Source organism: Hemibagrus wyckioides, linkage group LG09, assembly GCF_019097595.1.
Source record: "Hemibagrus wyckioides isolate EC202008001 linkage group LG09, SWU_Hwy_1.0, whole genome shotgun sequence".
In the NCBI taxonomy this organism is placed as follows: domain Eukaryota; kingdom Metazoa; phylum Chordata; class Actinopteri; order Siluriformes; family Bagridae; genus Hemibagrus; species Hemibagrus wyckioides.
The window spans coordinates 29,582,166-29,603,156 of NC_080718.1; the positions used below are offsets into that span (position 1 = coordinate 29,582,166).

A 20,991-nucleotide genomic window follows, 5' to 3' on the forward strand; every position below is an offset into this window, starting at 1 on the left:
GTTTTAAGTCATAACACAACACTCAGTGGTGGAGTCGCCTTGCTCTTTACTCACAGTTTTATTCCTTGTTCTTATTCAGTTGAAGAATTTTTAAATGGGAGGCTTTTAAAAGTGAAAACTTTTTATGAGAATGAGGTTTTAGTTTTTATCTGTGTGTACACTCACACCAGTGCAGTGGAGAGGATGATGTTTTTAGATACTCTGAACAATGTCATTGCTGACTGCAACACTGCAGAAATTTTAATTCTGGGTGGTGATTTTAACTGTACTACAGATATTTTAGACCGGAACCACACAGAACCTCACATGGCTTCCCGTAAGCGTCTGTGGGAGATGGTGGAGGCCCACGAGTTGAGCGACATATGGAGAACTTTTCATAAGAACAAGAGACAGTACACGTGGGCCCATGCCATAGATAACACACTCTCCCTGGTGAGATTAGATCGTTTTTATGGTTTTAAGCATCAGCTGACACTTTTTACAAAGTGTTTTATTGTTCCAGCAGGTATCTCTGACCACAGCATGGTCCAGTGTACTATTACTAAAGAGAAGGTTAAACCTAGGAGTGCCTACTGGCATTTTAACACTGCTCTTTTAGAAGATGCTAATTTTAGAGAGTCTTTTATTTATTTATGGAATTGTTTTAAACATGAGAAGGCAGCTTTTAGTTCACTTCAGCTGTGGTGGGATGTGATTAAAACGCAAGTCAAAGAATTCTGTCAACAGTACACTCTCAATGTCCCAAGAGACATTGTTAGATCTCTGAAAGCCCTGGAGATAGAAATAGTGGAGCTCCAGTGTTTGGAGGCCACCGGAAATCGAGGGCATATTGAAGCCCTCAAACGTAAAAAATCCAAAATGAACGACCTGTTAGACATTACAGCACAGGGGGCGCTGGTCCGCTCACACTTTAAAAGCGCTGCTGAGATGGATGCTCCTTCAAAGTTCTTTTTCAGTTTAGAGCAGAAGAATGGACAGAAAAGATTCATACATGCTGTGCAAACAGAATCAGGGGATCTCGTATCTGAGCCCACTGAAATTCGCCAGCAGACAGTAAGCTTCTACTCGAAGCTGTACAGCAGTGAGTGGTCAGGGGCACAAGTAGTGGAGGACAGCTTCCTCATGAACCTGCCAAAGCTCTCTGAGCAAGCGGCCAGAGAGCTGGACAGGGAGCTGATGCTGGAGGAGGTTCATGAGGCTCTCCAGGGGATGGAGAATGGACGGGCGTCAGGTATAGACGGTCTCCCTGTCGAGTTTTACAAGGCATTCTGGGCCGTCATAGGGCAGGACGTGCTGGATGTCCTACGGGACAGCGTACGGAGAGGTGAACTCCCGTTGAGCTGCAGGAGGGCCGTCCTGACCCTGCTACCGAAGAAGGGAGACCTGACCCACCTGAAAAACTGGCGCCCGGTCTCACTACTGTGCACTGACTGCAAGCTGCTCTCAAAAGCATTAGCCTCGAGACTGACTAAGGTAATGGTGCAGCTCATTCACCAGGACCAGACGTACTGTGTGCCTGATAGGTCCATATTCGATAATGTGTATCTAATTCGTGACATTTTGGACGTCTCCAGGCTATGGGGCTTAAAAACTGGTCTGATTTCTCTAGATCAGGAAAAGGCTTTTGACCGGGTTGAACATGAATATTTGTGGAAGGTGCTGGAAGCCTTTGGGTTCAGTCCAGGTTTTATAGCCATGATCAGGGTGTTGTACAGTGACATTGAGAGTGTACTGAAGGTTAATGGTGGTTTATGTGCTCCTTTTAGAGTGTACAGGGGGATCAGGCAGGGCTGTTCCCTCTCTGGAATGTTGTACTCTCTAGCTATTGAACCTCTTTTAAATAAGTTAAGAAGTCATCTCTCTGGTTTTAATATTCCACATGCTAATGCCTCAATATGTTTATCAGCTTATGCAGATGATCTGGTAGTGATGATAAACACACAAAATGATGTCAATGTTTTAACTGATATTTTAAATGACTTTCAGTTTTTATCCTCCGCCAAGGTTAACTGGTCTAAAAGTGAAGCCATTTTAGTTGGGGGGTGGGGAGGTGGGCAACCGTCACTACCAGGAGGCTTAGCGTGGAAAAGAGGTGGTTTTAAATACTTGGGTGTCTACCTGGGGAACAATGAGTTTTTAAGTAAAAACTGGGAAGGTTCTGTAGAGCACGTGAAGGGCAGACTGAGCAGGTGGAAGCGGCTAGTTCCAAAGATGTCCTACAGGGGGAGAACGCTGGTCATCAACAACCTCGCCGCGTCGTCCCTCTGGCACGAGCTGGCATGCGTGGATCCGCCGCCGAACCTGTTGGCAAACATCCAGGCCCTGCTGGTGGACTTCTTCTGGGATGGTCTACACTGGATTCCACAGAGTGTTCTCCATCTGCCCATAGAAGAAGGAGGACAGGGGCTGGTCCAGCTGTCCAGCAGAGCCGCAGCCTTCCGCCTCCAGTTCATCCAGAGACTCCTCACTGGACCCGGAGACTTAGTATGGAGAGCAGCAGCCAGTGGATTATTACGCACAGTTCAAGGACTGGGGCTGGACAGAGCATTGTTTTTAATGGACACAAAAATGCTGGACATTTCTGGACTACCAGCCTTTTACCGTGGATTTTTTAAAATTTGGAACTGTTTTAAGAAACAAAACAAGGGCTGCAGAACGCTACACTGGCTGCTGGAGGAGCCTCTGGTGTACGGCGGGAGACTGGACATCTCCAGTGTGACCGTCCCTGCACTGACCAGAACTCTCATCTCCTCAGGGTTTATAACGCTCCGGGAGCTTGTGAACATCGCGGGGTCGGACTTGTCGAGGGCAGAGGACCTGGCAGCGCGTATGGGACTGCGGTCCCTGCGTGTTGTCAATCAGCTCCTACACCGCTGGAAATCTGCATTGACATCAGAGGAGCGTGTTCAGCTAATGGACTATTCACACACAGAGACTGGTCCTACAGAGGACGAACCCTTTCCCCAGCTGAACATCTCTCCTGACCTCGACGGGTGTGCAGGCCCCCTCCTGGAGTGCCGGGGTGAAGGGGAGATGGACTTTGGGTCAGTGTCGGGGAAGCTGCACTACAGAGCGTGTGTAAAGGTTTTAAATAAGAAGCTGAGTGGGAGGGTGGACACCCCATGGAGAAGTGTACATGGTTTTACTGATGATTTTAAACCAGAGTGGACGCACTGTATAAACCACCGTTAACTAAAAAAGCTGCCGACCTCCAATGGAGGATTTTACACTGTATTATCTCTGTGAACTCTTTTATTTCTGTTTTAAACCCTGATATTGCACATGATTGTCCTTTTTGTTCACAGAGAGAAACAGTTTTTCATGCTTTTATTCACTGCTCCAGGTTACAGTCACTGTTTGTGTTTTTACGGAGCATTTTAAGGTCTTTTAATGTTGTTTTTACTTTTCAGTGTTTTATTTCTGGTTTTAAGTACATCAGGAAACACCAGTTCAGGTGCCAACTGATCAATTTTATATTTGGTCAGGCCAAAATGGTGATATACCTGAGCCGGAAAAACCAGATTGCACAAAATACTGACTGTGACGCCATAAAAATTCTGAAAAGGCTGATGAAATCTAGAATTTCAATTGATTTTAATTTTTATAAAAGTATGAATGACTTGGATATGTTTAAATGTGTGGTGTTGTGATAATGTGTTGTGTTCTGTTGCAGAAAGGAAACTTAACTTTGCAGCAGAACTAAACTAATCACTCATATTTAAAATAATTTACTGACATTTATTTTAATACGTATTTATTTATTTACTTATTTATTTATTAAGTCACTGTGACTTTTATATATGTGACTTGTGTAAATAAAGATGCGTAAAAAGTCAAAAAAAAGTCTCTCTCCCTCTCTCTCTCTGTCTCTCTCTCTCTGTCTCTCCCTCTCTCTCTGAAGGGCGGACCGTATCATGATGTTTTGCACAATGTCCTGGGAGCGTACACGTGTTACAGACCTGATGTAGGATATGTGAGTATCAGAGAACCTGCTGATCTTCTAGAAGTTTCTGTCACAGATTTTTGTGTGTTTTGAGTGTTGTGACTGGAACAGCAGCAGAGCTAAATAGCGATTGCTACTGTTACGTACTGAAGTGTGTGTGTGTGTGTGTGTGTGTGTGTTTTAGGTACAGGGAATGTCCTTCATAGCTGCTGTTCTTATTCTGAACCTCGAGGAAGCTGATGCCTTTATTGCCTTTGCAAACCTCCTCAACAAACCCTGTCAAATGGCCTTCTTCAGGGTGGACCATGACCTGGTAACGCGCACACACACACACACACACACACACACACGCACATCTATATAATCATTGGTGTTAGTTAGAGTTATTAAACATGATACAGATTCTGAGTTGATCTTTGACAAAATTCCACATTGTTGTCTTTAACCCAAGTTTCCTGGAGCTAAATTCCTGAGATATTTGTTTTGTTGATCAGATGCTGAAGTATTTTGCTGCGTTTGAGGTTTTCTTTGAGGAGAATCTTCCGAAATTATTCCAGCACTTTCAGAGCAACAGTCTGACTCCAGATTTTTACCTCATAGACTGGTAAGTGATCCCTACACCCTGCAGGCTGCTTCCTGCTCACTACACCCTACTCCCTACACCCTTCTCCCTACTCCCTACATCCTTTTCCCCATTCCTGACACCAGTGATGCCCAAAACCTTTTTGGCTTGTGAGCTACTTTTCAACTGCCCAAGTTAAAATGATCTACCTATATTAAAAATGCTAAATCTGTATACATAAACATATACATATATACTGAGTATACTTATAAATGCTGGTTTACTTTGACTAATTTTGCTTATGGTACAATATAATTGAATAGATTTATGGTCAGTACCTTACTCTGATGGCTTGTACTATATGGAGTCAGCCAGGATTACATAGTCTGGACAGTAGCTTCTGCTAGCCAGCTTTAGGCAGACTTCCAAATGATCATCAGTCATGGTGGAACAGTATTTGGACTTAATAATCTTCATTTGGGAAAAGACTGACTCAGAAATGAGTGGAGACAAACAGTGCAGTTAAGGAGGTTTTCTTGTGTTTGGGTGCTTTTCTAAAACTGTCCACTTTTCAAAAATCCCATCCTCCACTGCAGAGGAGTTCAGGTGAAGTAGTGTTTTAGGTTTTAATGCGACTGCATCAACTTCTGCATCAACTTGTCTAAATGAGTAGCAGTTAAATGTGGCGATTAGCTCCAGGAAAGTCTTGAAAGTGAAGTCTGACAGATCATTTTCACTCTGCTCTGTAGAACAGTGTAACAGCGCTCCAGCTTTCAGCACAGATGTATTTTTAGTTTAAAACTCCCTTCTCCCCATTCCTCACCCTACTCCCTACACCCTACTCCCTACACACTACACCCTATTCCCTACACACTTCACCCTACTCCCTACACACTTCACCCTACTCCCTACACACTTCACCCTACTCCCTACATACTACACCCTACTCCCTACACCCTACACACTTCACCCTACTCCCTACACCCTACACACTTCACCCTACACCCTACACACTTCACCCTACTCCCTACACACTACACCCTACTCCCTACACACTACACCCTACTCCCTACACCCTACTCCCTACACACTTCACCCTACTCCCTACACACTACACCCTACTCCCTACACACTACACCCTACTCCCTACACCCTACTCCCTACACACTTCACCCTACTCCCTACATACTACATCCTACTCCCTACACACTACACCCTACTCCCTACACCCTACTCCCTACTCCCTACACCCTACACCCTACTCCCTACACACTTCACTCTACTCCCTACATACTACACCCTACTTCCTACACACTTCACCCTACTCCCTACACACTTCACCCTACTCCCTACACACTTCACCCTACTCCCTACATACTTCACCCTACTCCCTACATACATCCTACTCCCTACACCCTACTCCCTACATACTACACCCTATTCCCTACACCCTACTCCCTACACACTACACCCTACTCCCTATACACTTCACCCTACTCCCTACATACTTCACCCTACTCCCTACATACTACATCCTACTCTCTACACCCTACTCCCTACATACTACATCCTACTCCCTACACCCTACTCCCTACTCCCTACACACTACACCCTACTCCCTACACACTTGACCCTACTCCCTACACACTACACCCTGCTCCCTACACACTTCACCCTACTCCCTACACACTTCATCCTACTCCCTACATACTACATCCTACTCTCTACACCCTACTCCCTACATACTACACACTTCACCCTGCTCCCTACACACTTCACCCTACTCCCTACACACTACACCCTACTCCCTACACACTACACCCTACTCCCTACTCCCTACACACTTCACCCTACTCCCTACACACTTCACCCTACTCCCTACACACTTGACCCTACTCCCTACACACTTCACCCTACTCCCTACACACTACACCCTACTCCCTACTCCCTACACACTTCACCCTACTCCCTACACACTTCACCCTACTCCCTACTCCCTACATACTACACTTCACCCTACTCCCTACACACTTCACCCTGCTCCCTACACACTTCACACTTCACCCTACTCCCTACACACTTCACCCTACTCCCTACACACTTCACCCTACTCCCTACTCCCTACACACTTCACCCTACTCCCTACACACTTCACACTTCACCCTACTCCCTACACACTACATCCTACTCCCTACTCCCTACACCCTACTCCCTACACACTTCACCCTACTCCCTACTCCCTACACACTTCACACTTCACCCTACTTCCTACTCCCTACTCCCTACACCCTACTCCCTACTCCCTACACACTTCACCCTACTCCCTACATACTGCACACTTCACCCTACTCCCTACACACTACACACTACACCCTACTCCCTACTCCCTACACACTACACACTTCACCCTACTTCCTACACACTTCACCCTACTCCCTACACACTTCACCCTACTCCCTACACCCTACTCCCTACACACTTCACCCTACTCCCTACACACTACACCCTACTCCCTACACCCTACTCCCTACATACTACACCCTACTCCCTACACACTACACCCTACACACTTCACCCTACTCCCTACACACTTCACGCTATTCCCTACATACTACATCCTACTCCCTACACACTACACCCTACTCCCTACACCCTACTCCCTACACCCTACTCCCTACACACTTCACCCTACTCCCTACACACTTCACACTTCACCCTACTCCCTACACACTACATCCTACTCCCTACTCCCTACATACTACATCCTACTCTCTACACCCTACTCCCTACATACTACACACTTCACCCTACTCCCTACACACTACACCCTGCTCCCTACACACTTCACACTTCACCCTACTCCCTACACACTTCACACTTCACCCTACTCCCTACACACTTCACCCTACTCCCTACTCCCTACACACTTCACACTTCACCCTACTCCCTACACACTTCACCCTACTCCCTACACACTTCACCCTACTCCCTACACACTACACCCTACTCCCTACACACTACACCCTACTCCCTACTCCCTACACACTTCACCCTACTCCCTACACACTTCACCCTACTCCCTACACACTTGACCCTACTCCCTACACACTTCACCCTACTCCCTACACACTACACCCTACTCCCTACTCCCTACACACTTCACCCTACTCCCTACACACTTCACCCTACTCCCTACTCCCTACATACTACACACTTCACCCTACTCCCTACACACTTCACCCTGCTCCCTACACACTTCACCCTACTCCCTACTCCCTACACACTTCACCCTACTCCCTACTCCCTACACACTTCACCCTACTCCCTACATACTGCACACTTCACCCTACTCCCTACACACTACACACTACACCCTACTCCCTACTCCCTACACACTACACACTTCACCCTACTCCCTACACACTTCACCCTACTCCCTACATACTGCACACTTCACCCTACTCCCTACACACTTCACCCTACTCCCTACTCTCTACACACTTCACCCTACTCCCTACATACTGCACACTTCACCCTACTCCCTACTCCCTACTCCCTACACACTACACACTTCACCCTACTTCCTACACACTTCACCCTACTCCCTACACACTTCACCCTACTCCCTACACACTTCACCCTACTCCCTACACACTACACCCTACTCCCTACACCCTACTCCCTACACACTTCACCCTACTCCCTACACACTACACCCTACTCCCTACACCCTACTCCCTACATACTACATCCTACTCCCTACATACTACACACTTCACCCTACTCCCTACACACTTCACCCTACTCCCTACACACTTCACCTTACTCCCTACATACTACACCCTACTCCCTACACACTACACCCTACTCCCTACACCCTACTCCCTACATACTACATCCTACTCCCTACATACTACACACTACACCCTACTTCCTACACACTTCACCCTACTCCCTACACCCTACTCCCTACACACTTCACCCTACTCCCTACACCCTACTCCCTACACACTTCACCCTACTCCCTACACACTTCACCCTACTCCCTACACACTTCACCTTACTCCCTACATACTACACCCTACTCCCTACACACTTCACCCTACTCCCTACATACTACACCCTACTCCCTACACCCTACTCCCTACATACTACACCCTACTTCCTACACACTACACCCTACTCCCTACACACTTCACCCTACTCCCTACACACTTCACCCTACTCCCTACACACTTCACCCTACTCCCTACACACTTCACCTTACTCCCTACATACTACACCCTACTCCCTACACACTACACCCTACTCCCTACACACTTCACCCTACTCCCTACACACTTCACCCTACTCCCTACATACTGCACACTTCACCCTACTTCCTACACACTTCACCTTACTCCCTACATACTACACCCTACTCCCTACACACTACACCCTACTCCCTACACACTTGACCCTATTCCCTACTCCCTACTCCCTACACACTTCACCCTACTCCCTACACACTTCACCCTACTCCCTACACACTACACCCTACTCCCTACACACTACACCCTACTCCCTACACACTTGACCCTACTCCCTACACACTTGACCCTACTCCCTACACACTTCACCCTACTCCCTACACACTTCACCCTACTCCCTACACACTTCACCCTACTCCCTACACACTTCACCCTACTCCCTACACACTACACCCTACTCCCTACACACTACTCCCTACTCCCTACACACTTCACCCTACTTCCTACACACTTGACCCTACTCCCTACACACTTCACCCTACTCCCTACACACTACACCCTACTCCCTACTCCCTACACACTTGACCCTACTCCCTACACACTTCACCCTACTCCCTACACACTTCACCCTACTCCCTACACACTTCACCCTACTCCCTACACACTTCACCCTACTCCCTACATACTACACCCTACTCCCTACATACTACACCCTACTCCCTACACACTTCACTCTACTCCCTACACACTTCACCCTACTCCCTACACACTTGACCCTACTCCCTACACACTTCACCCTACTCCCTACATACTACATCCTACTCTCTACACCCTACTCTCTACACACTACTCCCTACTCCCTACACACTTCACCCTACTCCCTACACACTTCACCCTACTCCCTACACACTACACCCTACTCCCTACACACTTGACCCTACTCCCTACACACTTGACCCTACTCCCTACATACTTGACCCTACTCCCTACACACTTCACCCTACTCCCTACACACTACACCCTGCTCCCTACACACTTCACCCTACTCCCTACACACTACACCCTGCTCCCTACACACTTCACCCTACTCCCTACACACTTCACCCTACTCCCTACACACTTGACCCTACTCCCTACACACTTCACCCTACTCCCTACATACTACACCCTACTCCCTACACCCTACTCCCTACATACTACACCCTACTCCCTACACACTTCACCCTACTCCCTACACACTTCACTCTACTCCCTACATACTACACCCTACTCCCTACACACTTGACCTTACTTCCTACACACTTGACCCTACTCCCTACACACTTCACCCTACTCCCTACACACTTCACCCTACTCCCTACATACTACACCCTACTCCCTACACACTTCACCCTACTCCCTACACACTTCACCCTACTCCCTACACACTTCACCCTACTCCCTACACACTTGACCCTACTCCCTACACACTTCACCCTACTCCCTACACACTTCACCCTACTTCCTACACACTTCACCCTACTTCCTACACACTTCACCCTACTCCCTACACACTTCACCCTACTCCCTACACACTACACCCTACTCCCTACTCCCTACACACTTCACCCTACTTCCTACACACTTCACCCTACTCCCTACACACTTCACCCTACTCCCTACACACTACACCCTACTCCCTACACACTTCACCCTACTCCCTACACACTTCATCCTACTCCCTACTCCCTACACACTTCACCCTACTCCCTACACACTACACCCTACTCCCTACACACTTCACCCTACTCCCTACACACTACACCCTACTCCCTACACACTTCACCCTACTCCCTACACACTTCACCCTACTCCCTACACACTTCACCCTACTCCCTACATACTACACACTTCACACTACACCCTACTCCCTACTCCCTACACACTTCACCCTACTCCCTACACACTTCACACTTCACCCTACTCCCTACACACTACATCCTACTCCCTACACACTTCACCCTACTCCCTACACACTTGACCCTACTCCCTACACACTTCACCCTACTCCCTACACACTTGACCCTACTCCCTACACACTTCATCCTACTCCCTACACACTACACCCTACTCCCTACACACTTCACCCTACTTCCTACACACTTCACCCTACTCCCTACACACTTCACCCTACTCCCTACACACTTCACCCTACTCCCTACACCCTACTCCCTACACACTACATCCTACTTCCTACACACTACACCCTACTCCCTACACACTACATCCTACTTCCTACACACTACACCCTACTCCCTTCTCCCCATTCCTCACACCCCACCCTACTCCCTACACACTACTCCCTACTCCCCATTCCTTATACCCTACTCCCTACACCCTTCTCCTTAATCCCCTTTCCTCTTCCCTTTTCCTGACTCCCCATTCCCTACTCACTACACCCTACTACCTATTCCATAATCCCCATCCATATTCCCTGCTGTCTGCACTGAGAGAATGATAAGCACTGGATTGATAGTGTGTGTGTGTGTGTGTGTAGGATCTTTACGTTGTACAGTAAGCCGTTGCCTCTGGACGTGGCGTGTCGTGTGTGGGATTTGTTTTGCCGTGATGGAGAGGAAGCCCTGTTCCGCACGGCGTTGGGAATCCTGCGCCTTTATCAGGACGTCCTGCTGCAGATGGACTTCATCCACAGCGCCCAGTTCCTGTCCCGCCTCCTGCAGAACACCCCGGCGCACACACTCTTCACCTGCATCGCTAACACACACATGATCAGCAACAACCGCCGCTGGAACCAGGTACACACTCCAAATAAACACAACCAATACATGCAGGTGAAGTCGTCTGGAAAATAAACACACTGCAGTTTATAATCTAGGAAATACGGTGCACCCTTCAGTTGGGAAAACCACTCCATTATATTCAGTGTAGGATAATTCGGTTTATTTCTGTTCGAATCAGTGTGGGATAATTCGGTTTATTTTCTGCTGCAGGTTTTTTCAGCTCTGATGAAAGATGGACCTAAAGAAACCGATAAAACAGGAAGTCCAGCGCTGAGAAGCTAACGGCCCACGCCTTATGAAGTATGAGATTTTGGGAATATTTAGACGGATTGTGGTGTACAGTATTAACGAGTCGGACTGCAGAGATTCAGCAACTCGTGGAAGATTTGGGGAAGAAACTCGGCAGAAGACATTTCTCTGTGTGCGTGCGCGTGTGTGCGCGCGGGTGTGTGTGTGTGTGTGCGTGCATGTGCGCGTGTGTGCGTGCGTGTGTGTGAGAGAGAGAGAGGTTTGTTTCTGTAAAGTTATCATGCCAAATGTTTGTGAATATAAAGCAAACACACACACAAGCGTGTGATTACGTTACAGACTGATTGTTGTGTCTAAGTGACCGCGAGTCATCGGGGCGGAGCTTATTGTATATATGATTATATGACATCACCTCTATATATTTTTTTAGGCAATACTGAGTTAGCCTAGCTAACATTAAGAATACCTCAGTAGCTAGCAGTAGCTATCTGACATTCAGCAGTTTGGGAGCAAGCTAGCTAACACCAGTTAACTAAGTAGCCAGTGTCGTGATGCCATATGATCCTATGATATGAACCTAAGCTCCGCCCTCCGTGACGAAACGGCAGCGTAAGAACGAGATTGCCAAAATGTTAACGTGTTTTTACGCTAAACATTACTTGAAAACGAGCAACACAAACGACACTTTATTTCCGTACGTTGTGACACGTCATCATAACGCACGTGTATGGTGTTGATAAACGGCTGTCGCGGTTTTGTTTTGTTGTTTTTTTTTTTGCTAGCTGTTTATATTTTTTGTTTCAAATCGTTAAACTTCAGCAACGACCAAACGTGTATCTAAATCTGTTTATCATCAACGTTGGGATTTATCTTGTCCAGCTGTGATAGATCGAGATGTAAATGTATAATCACTAACATCCAATCAGATACATATTTACACACACACACACACACACTCCACACACACACACGAGCTTGCTCCTAATGCAGTAGCGTTGATTGTGGCCTTCAAACTCAGAGCTGATCTGTGAGGCCAATACACACAAGTGCAATTCGTAAGCTCACACACACACACCCACACACACACCAGCTGTCTGACACATACTAGTGCCAAACCTTATATTACTCACACACACACACACACACACACACACTCCTTTTGAAGCTCTTATGTGTTTTTAAAATCTTTTTTTTTTTTTTTTTTTAAGTCCAGAGAGACCAGGTTTAAAATGATTTCTGTTCTCAGCTCTGTTCCATACATGGAGAACTTTAAGGTTCTTCAGTCATCCCTCTTGCAGGTTTTTAGGCAGGTCCTGGATGGTTGGTTTAGGGATGAAAAGTTCCACATTTCCATAAGTCTACTCTGTTTCTTTGTAGAACCTTTCATCATCATCACCAATTATAAAACCCTGTTTTGTAGGAGAACCCCCAGCCTTAAAATCATTGAAGAACACCTTGTTCATCATCTAGAACCTGAAGTCCTTGGTACTTAGCACACTCTTAGAACGAGGGTTCTCCAAGGGTTCTGTTGATTAAGTAAGGGTTCTTGGCTTGTATAGATTGGATCTTCTCTGATAGGGAAGAAAACATAAGGTTCTATATTTGAATGTTCCTGCAGGGTTCCTAGCCTGTTGAAAATGGTTCTGCTTAAAACACCTTCTGCTCATCACTGTGCTCTAGGGTTCTGTGTAGGTTCATTTAGATCTCTAACAGTATCTTGGTTTCTGAGGTCTTTCTAATCAGAACGAGTTTTCAGCTTTCTGAAAGGGTTCTACTCAGTAGCTAATGGATCAGTTGTAGGGCTCTAGACTATTTAATTGGTGGATAATTAGGAGCTTTTGACTTCATGCAAAGGTTCTATTTTCTGATCCCTCTTCAGTTTTAGGATTCGCTTAGGGTTCTCAGCTCCACTTGGAACCCTCAGGAACTCTCCTATTGGTTCTACCTGAAAGTCTTTCTGATAAACACTAAGCTGTAGAGCACTTTCTCACACGGTTCTCTGTGGAACCTTCTCTGGTCAGGAAACACTTACAGGGTTCTGGATTATTTAAGGGCTCACTTGATTAAGTCCTCGCATGATTAACTTCCAAGTAATGGTTCCACTTTCTGAGAAATGCTCATTTGTTGGGTTCTGCTTTACTGAAGGGATCTTAATCATGTACTTTTTCTTAGCTTCCTGAAAGGGTTCTACCAGAGATCTCCATGTAATAGAGGAACTGGTACTTGGTTCCATATTATTTTACTTGGAACCCTTTATGCTGAGCAAACATGGCGTTAGAGGGTTCCACATAGAAGGGGAACTGAAGAAGGGTTTGAGAAAAAACAGCAATGCCAAAGCTCTAGAATAAATAAACAAACAATAATAATTCAAGCCCCGCCCACTTCCATTAAAGAAAGCTGTTTGATTGATGTGGCAGGCAACCAATCGTAGCCTTTTCCTCACGTGAGTTTTTTTTTTAATCTATTCACCGCTAACTGCCTTTTTCAGTTCTTTCCTCTGAAGTGTCTCATACCTGAGAACTGAGAGCCAATCAGAATCCAGCCCTGGAGAGATCCTGAATCTCGTGTCCAGGAAAGCGTACAAAAACACATCAGATGCTCTGTATCCAGTGGGCGGAGTCTCCAAGGTTGCGTCTTTAAAAGTAGCCATGCTCACTAGCATAGTTAGGATTTTTTAAAAGGATTTTTCAAGGCTAAATTTTGTACTTGTAAGCTTTCCGTTTCCACACGCGACGTTCCTGATGTTCTGAGACGCGAGTATGACCTAGTGATGATGTAATCACATGGACGATATCAGCCAATCACAGACTGACTGATTAAATAATAATAATAAAAATAATAATAATAAAGAGTGGTCTCTCTGGACTTCCATATGATTCTGAGGTTGTTTTTGTTTTTTTAACATGCGAGAACCACAGTGATGCAAATGTTTTCACTCCCTTCCCTCCTGACCCTTCTAACAGGAAGTAGCCAGTAGCTGCTTTGAAAACGCACTTCCTGTTTTGTTCTATTTCAAACTCCAAACTCATCTTTGAGGCCTGATGGATGTTTTATATGAGATGGTTTTGACCAAATGATTTTCTTAACCCGTTGACTCTGATCCCCGACGCTCCGGAGTCACGTGACACACTAACCCACTTCACGTGGAGCCGCTTGCTTCACACACGCCATGGCCTCGCCCACTAACCCAAACGTGACGCGATTCCTTTCATCTGAAGCGTCGGAGTTTCACAGGAAGTACCGTGACGGGACTCACTTGCTTTTTATTTCCTTTTTAAATTGAACTCATTACTGTACAGGTTTTTTTACATGCTGTCAGTGTTATAAATAAATTGTGAAATGATTTCTTTAGATTAGAAATGTAAATATAAATTAATTACATTCCCAGCTCGGGGGGTCTGTGTGCTGTCCTTTGACTTGATGAAAAATGAATGACATGCTGTGTCATTATTTTGACACCATGAGGACGTAAGGCTAATTTATTGACCGTTAGCTTATTTCAGTATTAGTTACTAGTCAGTATTCACTACTAGTGTCGAGTTATGGAGGAATTATTAATATCTAAATTGATCATTTTATCAAATACATCCATGTGAATGAACTTTAAAATCTCACAATCATGACAAACAATTTCTGAAGTTACACAAATGAGAATGATCCAGTTTAGAGCGATTGATTCATTTGGGAGTCAAATGATTCGACTCTTATTTTGGTGAGTCACATGATCTGAATCACTTGAAAGAGCCTGAGTTCACATCACACTTGAGAAAAATTTCTGGATTGGGGTGGGGCTTACACATGGTGGGTGGGGTTAGGTGTGTAGTGACTGGTTGAAGAATAAAAAAAAACCCAGGAAAGTGTGATGTCACATTCAAGTGAATCAACCAGCAAGAGAGCGAAGAAAAGATGTAGATTTGACTCACCTTTAAACAGGCTGTGATGTCACAGTATTCATAAACAAACAAACAAATAAACAAACAGTCCATCAACACATACATGTAACAGTACCCTCGTTTCATAAACCAATCAGATTCTGATTACTGGAACCAAAGTCCCACCCACCCAAATATGCAGGAAGTGAAACACATTTGAATTTCTGTTCTATTGTGTAAGTTTTGGCACCCGTCTAGTCACAGGTTCAGGTCTGCAGCAACAAGAGAAATGATTTATTCTAAAATGTACAAACAAACAGAAACAAACCTTTCACAAGTCCTGTTCATGTAAAATTTTATGTAATGAAAATGCAACCAAAAAAAAACTTTGCATTTTTTATTTAAACCTAAACTGTAGATCATTAATTAGAGGAGGTGGGGTATGGGGTTGGTACTGGTAAGATCTCAATACTGTGATAAAGCAGCTGAAGAGTTCGTGTGAAACACTAAACTGCTTTCTTTACAATAACGAGAAAACGGTTTGGCACCCTTCTGTAACCGTTATGTTTATTGGGTTTAACGATCTGATATTTCAGGGATTCGGGAACAACGCACGCTAATTCTTCTCAGACTTGTCCTTCTTCTTCTCTTTCTTTTTGTCCTTTTTTTTCTTCTCCTTCTTCTTTTTCTTCTTGCTGCTCTTACTCGACTGGCCGTCGTCCTCCTTCCTGGCTTTCGTCTCCTGGACTCTGGACTTGTCCTCGGTCCTGTGAGGGCTGTGAGAGTCTTCTCTCGATCTTTTCGTCTCTGAGCTTCTCTCGTCCCGGTCTCGGCGCTCCATGGGCTTGTGCTCTCTCTGCCTCTTGTTGTCTTTCAGCTGCTGATCCTGTGACACGGAGGAAACGAGTTAAGAAGCCTGCTGCAGCAAGCAGGAAAATTATTTGAATCAATTAGAGTTTAATAAGTGGTTTACATTCCTTTTTTTAACCCACTTGTGTTCATAAACACTTTTTGTACAAGATTTATTTGTAATCTTTGTTTTATTTGAGTTTTCGAGTCTCTGTCCCGCTGTCAGTTCACACTGATGGACCTGGGAGTCAAATTACAAAAAGAGTCGATTCACTGACTCAGTGAGTCAACTTTAACGCTCAGGATCCAGAGTCTGTATTTATTCATCCTTCACTGTTTGAAACAAGAATTTTCTCTGAAAACCTGAATTTGTCAATGTTTAGAAGATTATAACACCTGCCCTGAAGGGCAGAAAGCCAACCAGAAAGCTTTAGCCCAGAAAAGTGCACAAAATATGGAGGAAGTGTCCAGGACTGGGACTAATGAATCACTCATGTGAACCATTTTCAAACAATGGAGTGGTCTAAAGATGGGATCTCTGACCCGGTGCTTTAAAATAAAACAGCAAACAGATGAACCCACTGTTTTATAATCCTGTGTGTGCATGAACATGACGTATGGGATTGGAAACTAAGCAACAGTTCAATAGGAAGTCTTCTAAAGGAACATAAACCTTGGATTATAAGCCCCGCCCCCAAAGGAGCCTAGAAACGGTCCAGACTCAAAAAATAGGATCAAATGTGAAAACACCATCAAAGGACCAAAATCCAATCCTGAGACCTCTCAAATCAGATGAAGAAGCTGAGGAAGAAACCCTGAGGCAGGTTGTGTGTTGTGTGTTGACCTGGTGTGTGTTGGTGTGTTTGTGTCCCTCGGCACTGGTCAGGTCCGCAAAAAACTCCTCGCAGCGCTGACAGAAGAAACCGATGACGGGGATCAAATCACCAGAACCTGCGGCGAGAGAGTGACCGTTAGCCTCAGGCACCAGAGGATCTGTGAGGGTTCTGCGGAACACACAGGGTTCTGTGGGAAGTGTTAGTACCTTCATGCTTGAGCAGACCCTCCAGCTCCTTCACCAGGTACTCCTTCCTCTTCTTCTGGATCTGTTTCTCTCTCCTCTCCTTCTCCTTCTCTCTCTCCATCTCCTCGCTCTGCTAACAGACACACAGCTCCACATCAGCACCATGCAGCGTCTTTATTTCTTTATTCATTTGATTATTCCTCCTTTACCTCTCTGTGATCGGACTCTCTGTGTGAATGGCTGCTTTCAGATCGATTACTCCGACCGTCATCAGACTTCTGCACTGCACACACCACACACAATCAATAACCATCATACACACTGATACTGCTGTCTGATCTCACAATCTAATCTCACAATCTTTACTGCAGTGTCTGATATCGGTGTCTGATCTACTTCTCATACCTTTAGTTCATCATTACACTTCTGGTATTGGTGTCTAATCTAGTTCTCATATCTACAGCAATATTATAAGTCCGATATGAGGGTCTAATCAAGTGTTCGTAGCTTTACAGCATGAGTATAGCTGTGGTGTCTGATCTACTTCTCATGCCTTTAGTGCACAATTAAAGCTCTGGTGTTGAGATCCAGTTAGTTTACCTTTAATCTATTTCTCTAGCTCTTATTTAGAAGTGTGATCTATTGCTCATGCCTTCAAAGTATTATTACAGGTCTGATACTGGTGTCTGATCTAATTATCCGATTGTTACTGCATTATTATATGTGTAATATTGGTGTCTGATTAAACTAAGATACACTATATTGCCAAAAGTATTCGCTCACCTGCCTTGACTCGCATATGAACTTAAGTGACATCCCATTCCTAATCCATAGGGTTCAATATGACGTCGGTCCACCCTTTGCAGCTATAACAGCTTCAACTCTTCTGGGAAGGCTGTCCACAAGGTTTAGGAGTGTGTTTATGGGAATTTTTGACCATTCTTCCAGAAGCGCATTTGTGAGGTCACACACTGATGTTGGACAAGAAGGCCTGGCTCTCAGTCTCCGCTCTAATTCATCCCAAAGGTGTTCTATCGGGTTGAGGTCAGGACTCTGTGCAGGCCAGTCAAGTTCCTCCACACCAGACTCTGTCATCCATGTCTTTATGGACCTTGCTTTGGTCACTGGTGCACAGTCATGTTGGAAGAGGAAGGGGCCAGCTCCAAACTGTTCCCACAAAGTTGGGAGCATGGAATTGTCCAAAATGTCTTGGTATGCTGAAGCATTCAGAGTTCCTTCCACTGGAACTAAGGGGCCAAGCCCAGCTCCTGAAAAACAACCCCACACCATAATCCCCCCTCCACCAAACTTTACACTTGGCACAATGCAGTCAGACAAGTACCGTTCTCCTGGCAACCCCCAAACCCAGACTCGTCCATCAGATTGCCAGATGGAGAAGCGCGATTCGTCACTCCAGAGAACGCGTCTCCACTGCTCTAGAGTCCAGTGGCGGCGTGCTTTACACCACTGCATCCGACGCTTTGCATTGCACTTGGTGATGTATGGCTTGGATGCAGCTGCTCGGCCATGGAAACCCATTCCATGAAGCTCTCTGCGCACTGTTCTTGAGCTAATCTGAAGGCCACATGAAGTTTGGAGGTCTGTAGCGATGGACTCTGCAGAAAGTTGGCGACCTCTTCGCACTATGCACCTCAGCATCCGCTGACCCCGCTCCGTCAGTTTACGTGGCCTACCACTTCGTGGCTGAGTTGCTGTCGTTCCCAAACACTTCCACGTTCTTATAATACAGCTGACAGTTGACTGTGGAATATTTAGGAGCGAGGAAATTTCACGACTGGATTTGTTGCACAGGTGGCATCCTATCACAGTTCCACGCTGGAATTCACTGAGCTCCTGAGAGCGACCCATTCTTTCACAAATGTTTGTAAAAACAGTCTGCATGCCTAGGTGCTGGATTTTATACACCTGTGGCCATGGAAGTGATTGGAACACCTGATTCTGATTATTTGGATGGGTGAGCGAATACTTTTGGCAATATAGTGTATCTTTTGACCTATTAAGTCAATGTCTGATACCTTTAGCATATTATTACAGGTCTGATACTGGTGTCTGATCTAGTTTTAAAACGTTTGTGATTATTAGAGGTGTGATTTTAGTATCTGCTCTAATTCTTGTACTTTTCTAAATAATTATACTGAGGTCTGATATTTGTGTCTGATCTATCTTTGATAGCGCTAGAATTATTACAGGCATGATGGTGTCTGATCTAGTTCTAAAGGATTTAGTGTGTTATATTACACCTTTTACCGACGTACAATCTGATCTTACACTATCAGTGTATTATTACACGTCTGATATCTTAAGTGTGGTAGATGTTTCAGGATGTCTGATCTAGGTGTGATATTGATGTCTCGTGTAACTTTAATGATCCTAGTGCCATCTAATTTTTATGTCTGATCAAGGTCTGATATCTTCAGGTCAAGGATGTTTGGGATGCTCTAATTTCATTCTATTGGTATGTCTGATCTCGCTAATCTATGTTTTGATGTCTGATTGATGTCTGATCTAGCTCTGATACCTTTATTGCGGTTCAGCAGCGTCTCCAGCGTGGCTCTGAGAGTCGGGTTCGAGCTGGCTCCTCTCTGCTCCTCCTGCTTCTGCTTCAGTCTAGCGGCCATCTTGACGATGTCGGCCTGGCTCAGGTTCAGTCCGATGGTCTTCAGCAGGTTCTTCACCCTCTCGCACTCCTCCACCGACACGTCCGGGGTCAGCCGCTGGCTGGGGGTCACGGCCTGACCTTTGGGCTCCTGGAGGACGGACGGTTTGGAGATACAGAAAGACGAGATCGGATTTTCGGCGGGTCTGGTTTGGGCAAGGGGGACGGTGACGGCTTGGGGTTTCTTCCTCGCGTCGTCTTCTCCATAGAGAAACTCCTCCTCGTCCTCGATGCTGGAGAAGACGCATTTATTCGGGAACGATTCCAGCTTTTGTCCCGGTTCGTTCCAGGATAAGATCCGAGGTAAGGTGCCGTCACTTCCGGACACTCGCTCGTGAGGAAGTACGGAGTTCCGGGTGAAGTCAGCGGCTCGCTCCGGGTCACAGGACTTCATCAGAAATTCTGGAAGATTCTGTGAAGGTGCAGTTTCCTGCTTTATCTTCATGTCTTCCTGTGTCTGATAAATGATACAGATCTATTACTCACTGATTACATAATTAGATAAAATATGTGAATAAACACCATGTATAAAAATAAACAATTATTTAGAACATCGTGTGATGACTTTGGGAATTAGAATAAACCGGTTCCAGCTGGAGAACATCATCATCATCAAACATTAACGTTAGAGCTGAATGATGTAAATATCTGAGATTTAACAATTTAACTGCCTGCTATAAGCTGTTATAAGCGTTCGTACCTGGTTGATCATGAAGGTGTTCTTCACCACAGACAGGTGTTTCTCCAGCTCTTTGCTCTGTAGGACCTGTTTCAGGTTCTGGAAGAGG

The 20,991-nt window shown here is 45.5% G+C and overlaps 2 protein-coding genes across 4 annotated transcripts in view; one reads left to right on the forward strand and one right to left on the reverse strand.

Moving 5' to 3' along the window:
* Positions 1-15,173, forward strand: part of tbc1d12a (TBC1 domain family, member 12a) — a 30,788-nt gene extending 15,615 nt beyond the window's left edge. Inside the window, exons 9-13 of the mRNA XM_058398765.1 lie at positions 3,902-3,973; positions 4,128-4,256; positions 4,438-4,547; positions 11,292-11,550; positions 11,746-15,173. Coding sequence (XP_058254748.1) covers positions 3,902-3,973; positions 4,128-4,256; positions 4,438-4,547; positions 11,292-11,550; positions 11,746-11,817 — 642 coding nt within the window. The 3' untranslated portion in view covers positions 11,818-15,173. The remainder of the gene's footprint in view (positions 1-3,901; positions 3,974-4,127; positions 4,257-4,437; positions 4,548-11,291; positions 11,551-11,745) is intronic.
* Positions 15,174-15,320: 147 nt separating this feature from the next.
* si:ch211-195b21.5 (zinc finger protein 318) overlaps positions 15,321-20,991 on the reverse strand; it is a 7,799-nt gene continuing 2,128 nt past the window's right edge. The window contains exons 3-8 of one of the 3 annotated variants that reach the window (XM_058398767.1): positions 20,904-20,991; positions 20,066-20,660; positions 17,736-17,809; positions 17,548-17,656; positions 17,350-17,456; positions 15,321-16,542 (exon numbers count right to left, since the gene is read on the reverse strand). The exon at positions 20,904-20,991 is cut by the window's right edge and continues 405 nt beyond it. In XM_058398767.1, coding sequence (XP_058254750.1) covers positions 16,273-16,542; positions 17,350-17,456; positions 17,548-17,656; positions 17,736-17,809; positions 20,066-20,660; positions 20,904-20,991 — 1,243 coding nt within the window. In that variant the 3' untranslated portion in view covers positions 15,321-16,272. Of the gene's footprint in view, positions 16,543-17,349; positions 17,457-17,547; positions 17,660-17,735; positions 17,810-20,065; positions 20,661-20,903 lie in introns of all 3 variants that reach the window. The other 2 variants (XM_058398766.1, XM_058398768.1) reach the window with 2 other exon arrangements.